The sequence below is a fragment of the Danio aesculapii genome, chromosome 13, assembly GCF_903798145.1.
Source record: "Danio aesculapii chromosome 13, fDanAes4.1, whole genome shotgun sequence".
Classification (NCBI taxonomy): Eukaryota; Metazoa; Chordata; class Actinopteri; order Cypriniformes; family Danionidae; genus Danio; species Danio aesculapii.
This window is the reverse complement of record NC_079447.1, coordinates 16,334,745-16,346,389: the sequence shown is the minus strand read 5'-3', so window position 1 is coordinate 16,346,389 and position 11,645 is coordinate 16,334,745. Positions and strand designations below refer to the sequence as shown.

Below are 11,645 nucleotides of genomic sequence, written 5' to 3'. Positions count from 1 at the left end.
TCTCCCAAAACACTCTCTCATCTGCCTTCAGACGGTCAAATGCTAATGTCCTAATGGAGCACCATTGTCTGTGGTTTTAGGAATTGGTTCTCATTCTGTGGATTCATATTCGCTTTCAGAATCGAAACATCTGCCTGATTCCTATTTTTTTTTCTCAAAGGTGTAGTATGTAAGTTTGACACCCAGTGGTTGAACTAGGTATTGCATTCCTGGATTAAAACAAACGCAAGAGCAGGTTGCCAGATTGACGTCGCATAAAGGCTGATTTAAATCGTGTTCTAAATAAAAGCAACGGCACACGATAGAAGGAATAACTTCTGTATTAAAAGAAGTTTTTGTTCTAACCGACATCTCGAATTGATATATTAGAAATGGCTTATATTTCTCACAGGTGAACAACAGGATAACTGATCACCTCAGGTACACCTCATGTGCTTTATTCAGTGTTAAATGCTAATAATGTGAGTTTGAATGGCATTTTACATTACATTTATTGCCATATACTGAAAGCAGCAGCAGATGGCTCACCTCAGACCTTGAACTTGAAATTGAACTTTAGAACTGTGCAATCCAACACATGAGTGATTCAGCATCTACGTTTAATAATGTTAAAGAGGTTTAATATGTATTAATTAGAGTATAAACCTTACCATGTCATGAGTGAGTGCATATTCTGTGCTTCTGAATGGCTGTATTTAAATTTCTGTCGTGTTTCGTCTGGTGCCAAATTGCAGCCAAATCACTGCAAATTTCGTCCTGTAGCGTGTTGTTAGGACACGGGGTTACAATGTAACCTGCTCACCTAATGTTTATACTCGTAATATTTATATCATTTGCTAATTAATAAGCTCATGTGGAACTCTGAATCTGCTTCTCATTTTGGAGTCTGCTACTGTCCACCGGTCGCATTTCGATCACGGATGCACGCTTTGAGAGCCATTCTGAATGAATAAATGAATAAAATACACCTTTTTCCATGGAAGCAACCTGCGGTGCTGAAATATAATTGGCTAAACTGGCATTAGGCTGGTTAAAAGAACCAAAACAAAGAGACGTTCCGACACCTAAAACACATTTTCAAAGCAGAATATCTGACTTCAACATGTTTTTCAGATAAACAAGAATGTTCACTTGGCATGTTTCTTAAATATCAGTGAACATAGTGTGGTATTTTTATGCTTTAGAAGAGTCAAAAATGTACATACAGCACCTTTAAGGAAAGTTTTTTTCTTAAATTTTTTTTCCTCTCCAGTAGAGATTTATGTTTTAAGAATTATGTTTTAGCTGGAATTTTAATCCATTGTGATTAAAAAAAAATACTAGTTGAAAGCTACCAAAACAAAAATACACACTCAAAAACCACTCAGTTTTGCTGTTTGTTTAAATTACTTATTTAAAATGAGCTGAAACAACTAAATTCTTGAGTTTTTTTGATAACTTAATTGTTTCATGTTTAATCCACTTCAATTTGTAAAAAAAAAAAAAAAAAAAGTTAATTAAATTCCTTCATGTTGTCCCAACAGAACTCGATTGTGTGGAACCCAGCACTTTTTTACAGTAAAATATTTTTTCTGCTTGTTCAAAAAACATTTAAATTAAGCTGAAACAACAATTCTTGAGACAACTTGGTTTCAAACCAAAAAAGGTTCAAACCATTTCAATTTGTAGAAATATTTAAATTGGCTTAATCTGTGTGTATTGGGACAACATGACGGAATTGTGGAACCCAGCCCTTACTTTTACAGTGTATACAGGCAAAACAAAAATAACACCCGTGACTCCTGACAATACGTTTAAGTTTTTTGAGGCAGATCCGTACAATAAATGTAACATTATTAGTACCCTAATCCTACATTTATTGCTTCACATATTTTGGTTGAGTTCTATGCAGACTTCATGGACCTTTTTCTGCAGAGTGTATGAGACCCACTGTTCTGAGAGCTTCACAGGTTTTGGGAATTAAATTATGAACAGCTTCAGCTAGGGCTGCACGACTAATCGAAAAAAAGATCACCATCTCGATTTGATCTTACACACGATCTTAATTCAGCTTTTCTGTTCAGCTAATTATATTTTCTAAGTCAGGAGAGAAGCCTGAAGGCGGTCGCACAAGTCTTCACATTGTTTTATATACATTGTTCAGCAACATGGGCACCTCCAAATGGCGTTGAAAGCATCACATGTATTTATAAGGTATAATTCACCCCAAAATGTAATTTCTATCCTAATGTAATAATGTATTGGCGCCCACGAAATCACACATGAACTGACGCACTGTATGTTTACTACCGAGAGAATGTGCACATGTACATCAGTGATGTCTACTTCAGTAATTCAACTTTAGAATTATAAAAAATTGTATTCTGATCACTTTACTGTGAATTAACAAACAGGACAAATGTAAAGTCTATTCAAGTCCACCATTCCAAGTCCAACCAACAGTAGACCTACACATAGGCCTAATATTATTATTGTTGTTTTACCATATGTTTGAGAAATAATAATAGTCTAATATTAATCTTTATTTTACATCTACAGAATCCTAATCTTGATTTTTAGTGGAAAAAAAACTATTCTCTTTTACCCAGAATCCTGCAGCCCTAAGGTTCAACATGTAGCAAACCGTAATTTTCATGGTAAAGTAAAGAAATAAAAAATACACACCAGCCTTAAACAAGAACTAGACTTAATACAGTTGAAACTTTCTAAAGGTAGCTAAAACTTATATATCTGGATCAATAATATCTGGAAATATAAATAAACTTGGAGATCAAATCTGTACATGACGTTTATTTGTTGTAAAACTGACTTCAAACTCAAAAGGAAGCACAAACATCACACCTAACTTTTTATTCTCTTCCACCAGTGTTTGACGTTGGCAGTGCAAGGTTTCCTGCGAAATCAATTCAGATTAAAGTGTACGTTTCTCTCATTAATCTGGATATTTATACCATTGTTTCAGTTGACCCATAATGTAACACTTAAACCAATAACACAATTAAAAACAAACACACCAAACAGCAGCAGGACAAACAACATGTATCTTTAAAAAGTAACTGTGATGAATTATAATAAAACATACAGTATGACGTCTGACACTTTGGCAGTTAGTACAAGTGAGAGCGACTAATGGCTTTTCACCATGTTATTACCATCATAACTGTCTGTCATAGACTAAAACAGCCACATCCAACCGTGTGGATATTATTGAAATGTTTCAAAGAGACGCACCTCAACCGTCCAGGAAAAGCCAGACAAAACTAAACACCTTCTGCAGCCTCTTGCCGGAGAAATCCTAGCTTAAAGAGCATCATTTGTATCTCCGCTGAGATCATTGACTAATTACAATTAAATAATTTCAGTAGCTTTACATTATTCACACATGAAAATTGACAGTTGAATAAATTACACAAACATACATTTGCACGCACCCTGACGCCTCACGGTTTCTCTACATAATGGCTTTGACCAAAGAAATAGCAGTTAAAAAGATCTACAAATAAAATATATTTCACATCTCAAATCATGTCATATTAATTCCCCAGAACAAAACAATCCACCTTTTTCCAACAACACATGATAGTGTATGAATTATGGAGGCAACTTCTGGCGTGGCATTATTACTCTCATTAATCGAATATTAAGGGAACACTTTTTTAGAAACTAGACTGATTTTAAAACTCCCCTACAGTTAAACTGTTGAGTTTTACCAGTTTTGAATCCATTAAGTCGATCTTCGGGTCTGGCTGGAGCACTGTTAGCTTAGCATAGATAACTGAATCAATTTAGACCATTAGCATCTCGCTCAAAAATGACCTTAGAACACAATGTACCTACAGAAGAGTCAATTATGGTAAACTCTGTTCATTTTTGAACGAGATGCTAATGGTCTAATTGGATTCAATGATCTATGCTAAGCTAAAAGTGTTCCCGCCAGTAATTTGACTACAGAGTCAAGCTTAAAAGATGAAAATTATGGCAAATTCTTTGTTTATTTTTGAGCAAGATGCTAATGGTCGAATCCGATTCAATGATCTATGCTAAACTAAGCTGAAAGTGTGCACACAAGTCATTTAACTACAGAAGAGTCAAGCTTAAGAGGAAAATTATGGCAAATTCTTTGTTCATTTTTGAGCGAGATGCTAATGGTCTAATCTGATTCAATGATCTATGCTAAGCTAAGCTAAAAGTGTTTCCGCCAGTAATTTGACTAGAGCCAAGCTTTAAATAGAACAATTATGGTAAATTCTTTGTTCAATTTTGAGCGAGATGCTAATGGTCCAATCCGATTCCATGATCTATGCTAAGATAAGCTAACAGTGCTCACGCCAGTATTTAACTACAAAAGAATCATGCTTAAAATAGCAAAATTATGGCAAATTCTTTGTTCATTTTTGAGCGAGATGCTAATGATCTAATCTGATTCAATGATATATTTTTGAGCGAGATGCTAATGGTCTAACCCGATTCAATGATTTATGCTAAGCTAAGCTAAAAGTGCTCCCATTAGTAATTTGATTACAAAAGAGTCAAGCTTAAAATAGGAAAATTATGGTAAACTCTTTGTTCATTTTTGAGCAAGATGCTAATGGTCCAATCCGATTCAATGATCTATGCTAAGCTAAGCTAAACATGCCAGATCCAAGATTGCCTGAATACATTACAAAATGGTAAAACTCAACTGTGTTTCTTTAGGGGAGTTGTAAAATGCTTAAAAATGTGGTGTTCCTTTAAAAGTAAACCTATTACAATTAAAAATGACATTCAGCAGACCATAAATTACCTCAAAAACTCGAAGAGCATTTTATGAAGCGATATTATAGTCATATGTTGAATGTTCTGTATTGTAGGAATAGAAAAAATTAAATAATCTGATAATGTCATGCTAAAAAAACAACATTATTATTGATGACGAATAAAAATAATGACCTCTCACTCAGTTTAACCTAAAGATATGTATTATTTATGGCACAGCCTTATTATTCAAAATAATTAGGTTCAGTTCTTTTGAATGAAAGTTCCACAAACCGGAAGTGTGACCCATAATCTAAAACACAATCTAAAAAAGGTGGATGACTGATATTCCAGTCCCATCGCTCAGACACACAAACAGGGTTTCTACTTAAAAATACAAGCCATCTCAAGAGTCGATCTATCGCTTAAAATATGTCCTTAAATTTCCAAAAATAAATACATTTGTGTGGAGTTTTCCCCAATGCGCTGCTACAGTACGTTCTATACAAGTCTTCAAATATACAAACGTTTCCCAGAAATCCTCGAAACTACTGATTGTTGCAGGTAAATGGTTTAACTTGCAGACATTGCTGTGAAGGGTTCTAGTGTGTGTTTTTTGGAGCTCATGTTGGTGGCGGTCCGTTGGTGTAGAGGAGCATGGGATAGAAGGAGCGGGCGAAGTTGTTGGAGAGCGTGCAGCTGTAATCGTCCTCTGACAGAGGCACCAGACAGGCCACCACCAGCAGCAGCAGCAGGAGGAGATGCAGAGGAAAAGCAGCCCGCAGAACACGATACAGAAACGGCCTCGCTGGAGACGACTCGCGCTTCTCACACCTGCACAAACATACAGGTACACTTATTAACAACTAGTGTTCATCATGCAGGTGGGGGTTTGTGTATTATCGCTTAATACTGGGGGGAGACATGTCAAAGTGTTTTGAGTAAAAACGTCTGATAAGGTGTCTTCAAAGAATGTCAAATGTAATATAAACATCTAGAGCATTCTTTTGAAATTGACTGAAGGTCAATATAGATTATTACATTTTCAAATTGTAAATATTGGGGTGAAATTTGAATTCTTTTTCCAGTATTTTCCAAGTGATCTTTGCCAGAATTAAACGGAGATACATAACAATAAATAGTAATTTAATAGCTGTTTTAAAAGATACTAGCATTTAGCTTAAAGTGCAATTTAAATGCTTAACTAGGTTATTTAGGTTAACTAGGCCAGTGTTTCCCAACCCTGTTCCTGAAGGCACACCAACAGTACACATTTTCAGTGCCTCCCTAATCAAACACACTTGAATCACCTAATTAGAACATAAGAAGAGACTCCGAAACCTGAAGTTAATTAGTCAGGTAAGGGAGACATCCAAAATATGTACTGTTGGTGTGCCTCCAGGAAAAGGGTTGGGAAACACTGAACTAGGCAATTAATTTAATTGGGAAAGTCATCAGTGGTTTATTCTGTAGCCAATTAAAAAAAAAAAAAAAAAAAAATCTTAAGGAGAGTAATAATATTGACCTTTTATTATTATAATTTTTTTTAAATATATTCTTTTCTTTCATTCTTTTAACATTTAAGCTTTTATTCCATCCAAACTAAAAGAAATAAGAAAAAATATAATAGGACATACTGTGAAATAAATACAGTGTCACAGGAGGGCTCAAAATTGTGCCTTTAACTGCATTTTACAAATTTTTAAGTAAAAAAAAATTTAACACTTTAATAATAATAAAAAAATATATATTTAATGTCTGAAATGTAATCTACAGTTGAAGTCAGAACTATTAGCCCCCCTGAGTTATTATCCCCCTGTTTATTTTTTCCCCAATTTCTGTTTGATGGAGAGAAGATTTTTTTCAGCACATTTCTAAACATGATTTAATAACTCATCTCTAATAACTGATTTATTTTATCTTTGCCATGATGACAGTAAATAATATTTGACTAGACGTTTTCAAGACACTTCTATACAGCTTAAAGTGACATTTAAAGGCTTAACTAGGTTAATTAGGTTAACTAGGCAAGTTATTATATAATCATGGTTTGTTCTGTAGACTATCGAGAAAAAATATAGCTTAAAGGAGCTAATAATATTGACCTTTAAATGGTTTTTAAAAAATTTAAAACTGCTTTTATTCTAGCTGAAATGAAACAAGTAAGACTTTCTCCAGAAGAAAAAATATTATCAGACATACTGTGAAAATTTCTTTGCTTTGTTAAACATCATTTGGCAAATATTTTAAAAAGAAAAAAGGGGTGGGGGGGGTGTAATAATTCTGACTTCAACTGTACATGTATTGACATGTTCTGCAAATACATCCTCTAAATGTAGCACCCAACATTTGGAAGACTCACGATCAGTAATTACATTTAATATAAAACAGAAATGAACACCACTCAAAACTATCTTCTGTTGATGGTCAACTTTATAACTAATAGTGATTTATAACTGTATATATAGTACAGTACATGTTGAGTTTGTGCAGGTGAAAGTGCAGCAGTTGTGTGACAGTGAGAGAGTGTAAATTTATAATAATACTTCCTTACAATTATATAGCGCTTTTTTAGACACTCAAATCGCTTTACACAATTGGGGGGGGGGGGTCTCCTCATCTACCACCATTGTGTAGCATCCACCTGGATGACGCGATGGCAGCCATATTGCACCAGACCGCACAGCACACACCAACTGATTGGTGGAGAGGAGACAGAATGATGAAGCCAATTATGGTTAGGGTTGGTTAGGAGGTCATGATGGACAGAGGCTAGTGGGCAAATTTGGCCAGAATGCTGGGGTTAAACCCCTATTCTTTTTCGAAGAACATCCTGGGATTTTTTTACGAACACAGAGTCAGGACCTCAGTTTAACATCTTATCCGAAAGACGGCGCTCACTGAGCTGTATAGAGTCCCCTTCACTATATTGGGGCATTAGGACCCACACAGACCGCAGCTTGAGCGCCCCCTGCTGGCCTCACTAACACCACTTCCAGCAGCAACCAAGCTTTCCCATGTGGTCTCCCATCCAGGTACCGACCCTGCTTAGCTACAGTGGGTGACCGTGTGAGAGTTGCAGAGAGCTAACTGCCAGCTAAAGACAATACTAGAAGACTGCAGCAAGATCACAGGATCACGCAACTGAACACAGACGCACGTACGCACGCAGGCACGCACGCACGCACACACACACACACACACAGAGAAACACTGAATCAATGTGTACCTGACACTCGCTGGAGATCCCTGTGTAACAGCCTGAGCTCCTGACCCTTCCTAAAGAGAAGGACAAAAATATCAGTGTTTGTTAGAAGTGGTGTTGATAAAAACATTTTGGGACATCTCTCATGAAGAGTAGCATCAGCATGCAGAATCTATATTCCTATCCCCTACTGCTACAGTTATCGTATTCTAAAAACAAATACAAATATTTAATATGAAGTTCTATTTAAAAGGCTAGTAAATACAACTTTAGACTTTGTTTTGAGAGAAAAAAAAACTCATTCCACAATGATTTATGTAATTTATGAATCTGTCAGAGAATGAAGACTTACTTAAAACTACACTGAACACAATATAGAGAAAGAAATACATACATTCTTTCTTGTTCTACAGTACTGTTTTCCCTTATTATTATTATTCATAAAAACAACCCCAGTGCAAAATATTTCAAACAGAAATCATATTATATTATTCTTATTATTACTGCTAATTTTCACTATCAATAAGAACCAATAACACCAAAATTACTTTTGCTAATTTCACAGAGAGGACAATTGGAAAGTGGACAATTAGGTAGAACAATCTTGAAAAATAAAGAAAAAAGGTTTAGTATGACTTACATATGACTATAGAATACATAGTTAAAGTCAGAATTATTAGCCCCCCTGAATTATTAGCCCCCCTGTTTATTTTTTTCCCCAATTTCTGTTTAACGGAGAGAAGATTTTTCCAAAACATTTCTAAGCATAATAGGTTTAATAACTCATCTCTAATAACTGATTTATTTTATCTTTGCCATGATTACAGTAAATAATATTTGACTAGACATTTTTGAAGACACTTGTATACAGATTAAAGTGACATTTAAAGGCTTAACTAGGTTAATTAGGTTAATTAAGCAGGTGAGTGTAATTAGGCAAGTTATTGTACAATGATGGTTTGTTCTGTAGACTATCAAAAATAAAACAGCTTAAAGGGGCTAATAATTTTGACCTTAAAATGTTTTTTTAAACTGCTTTTATTCTAGCCAAAATAAATTTCAGCATGTAGAGCGGTTTTGGGAAAGTTACTTAAAATTTCCTACTACTTTAGTTAAAAATGGAATGATTCAGCAAAATCAATTTGCATATCAAAAAAAACAAACAATTTCTTTGAATTGATTTATACAAAACTACATAGAGTAATCTATGAACAGTATTTACAGTATTACAGTAACTGTAAGTGTAACTTCAACTGTAAGTAACTGAAACTGAACTCTATCTAAAAATGAAAAGTAATCCATTAGCAGAAAAGTCATTTATTTACAGTAATTAATTACTTTGTAACCGCCTACACCCACTACTGCTGTAGAGCATACCTCAAGACTAAATATTTCACAATAAAATATCAAATAAACAATTGTCACCAGTAAAGAAACAAAAGAAAAGATAAAAGGAAGAAACTGGATGTGTTTCTGTACCTGGTGTTGTGTTGATGCAGTTCTGTCCACATTAGGACCTGATGAATCCTGCAGCAAAACAGATGAAAACATCAGTGTGTATGTGCGTGAGACAAACACACCGGTGGCCAGAAACTGTGTGTGTGTGTGTGAGACATTTACATTTAGCCGTTTGGCAGACTGATTGAATCTTACCAGTCTGCTGTGGAGTGTGTTCAGGTCGTGTGAGATCTGTCGTATGAGCAGCCGTAACTTATTGCTGATGACGTGCACCTTCTCTTTAGCCTCCAGGGTGTCTTCACCCTGGTCCTGTAGGAGGATCTGAGAGGAGATCTCCTGTAGAGAGTTCACCTCCTGCTCACGTGACTGCAACTCCTGATGAACAGCCTACAAAACACAACAAACTATGAATCAAATGGGTCTAACAGCTATATCAAAGGAACAGTCCACCCCCAAAAGCCACTCACCCTCAAGCCAAGTTCAGTGTGTATGACTTTCTTCTTTCAGACAAACATAGGACGTACTCTCACTAGGTACGATTGCCTTAAAAAGTGCCTTTGGTTGTCCTCCCTCCCCTCTCCCCTGACAGCCTGCACTCACACTGCATCTTTACCTACCGAACCATCGATGATGCGACTGTTCAGTTTAACAGGAAAAGAAGCGCTCTCGCTCAGCAAAGTGGACATTGCTTCAGTCATATTGTTTTAGTCGTTTGGGATGCAGCGACAAGCAATATTTCAAATATTTTGCTGGTAAATCTACAACTTTTGACGCTCATAAATTATCATAAAGTCCTCGTGCTGCAGGTATTAGGAGGTTTGCTGAAGGTGCAGCTGCCCTGCAGCGAGGGGTTTGCATCTTTAATAAACTGAAAGTTTGCGTTCATTGAAAAGTAAGAATGATTAATCCATATGATGGGTCACCTGGGCCTGATTCGGAGCACTCACATGTGTCAAACGAACCGGAAAATGCGCCTGGGCACGGTTTGGATAGCATAGTGTGAGTGCACTCATGGTCAGAGTAGTTTTTTTTTCCCACTATATAATGCTAATGGATAGTGGTTTTTATTTTGAAGCTTCAAAAATCACATAAATTCATTGGGGTTGGGGTTAAGGCTTGGGGTTGATGCTTAACTTGTGAAGGGGATGAATGTGTTTTTGTTAAACAAAAATATTTTAACATTAAATGATAAACTCCAATCACTGACTTCCGGCAGTTTCCGAATGCTAAGAGACCCTTTTCACATTTCCGGGTTTCTCAGTAGCGGAATGCGTTCATGAGTTCAGACTGCATGATTTTCAAAGTAGTCGTGTCACAGATGTTTTCACACAGCTTGACTATCTGGGGTAGCGTTTCATCAATGCAAGATGAATCGGAGACAGGGGGTTTACACTGCATGACTTTACAATAGGAAAAATCACAGACAACTTTGTCCAAACTATGTCTCACAACAAAACATACGTGAGATGTGACATAAAAACAACGTAAGGTCAAGTTGTAAGGGAGCGCGGGGCATAAAGTAACGCGGGGTAAAATGCAAGTCCGAGTTTTATGGTATTTGCTCAGGGTTAACCATAGCATGCTTCCGAGGTTTTCACCACAGTGTCAGCAGACGTCTTCCTGCCAATTATTGAAAAAGTTCAGGGAAATTTGAATGAGAAACACAGGAGAAACCATTTTCGCAGCATAAAAGTATTTTTTATTATAGCAGATATTTTTTATTTTCAAAGAATCTGTGAAAGCATGCAAGTAAAATCTTACATTGTTGTGATATGGTAATTGGTGTTACAATTAAGCCACACACTCTTGGACACCAACTAAACTAACAAAATTTTAGTTTGTTGGAATTTTGAGTGTAATGTTGAGAACTTTTTATTTAAAACTGTTTTTTAATAGGAAATAATATTAATAGAAAAAAAATTGTATTGCTAATAATGCAAATAAATGCATTGTATAATAATGGATAATAATGCAAATAAATGCAAATGTGTTTATCTAGTAGATAAATAAATAAATAAACATACTGTGCTATGTAGAATAAAAAATAAAATGAGTTAAGTACTGAGGAAATATTGCTACTATTTAAAGTAAACGGAAATAAATCAATTGTGTGAAATCTGCCTTTTTAAACACGTGTTACAACTAACCCACTGTCTGTTACTGCCCCACAGTAACACAGGTGGGGTAAATAGTAACATTTTTACTCCAGGCACTTTTGGCAATACTGCACAGAAACCATCGGTCCAGC

At 35.7% G+C, this 11,645-nt stretch overlaps 1 protein-coding gene across 1 annotated transcript in view; it reads right to left on the bottom strand.

Annotated features, from left to right (window-relative positions):
* Positions 1-2,775: 2,775 nt before the first annotated feature.
* syne2b (spectrin repeat containing, nuclear envelope 2b) overlaps positions 2,776-11,645 on the bottom strand; it is a 200,381-nt gene continuing 191,511 nt past the window's right edge. Inside the window, exons 127-130 of the mRNA XM_056471431.1 lie at positions 9,593-9,784; positions 9,419-9,466; positions 7,964-8,013; positions 2,776-5,568 (exon numbers count right to left, since the gene is read on the bottom strand). Of these exons, the coding sequence (XP_056327406.1) occupies positions 5,358-5,568; positions 7,964-8,013; positions 9,419-9,466; positions 9,593-9,784 (501 nt within the window). The 3' untranslated portion in view covers positions 2,776-5,357. The remainder of the gene's footprint in view (positions 5,569-7,963; positions 8,014-9,418; positions 9,467-9,592; positions 9,785-11,645) is intronic.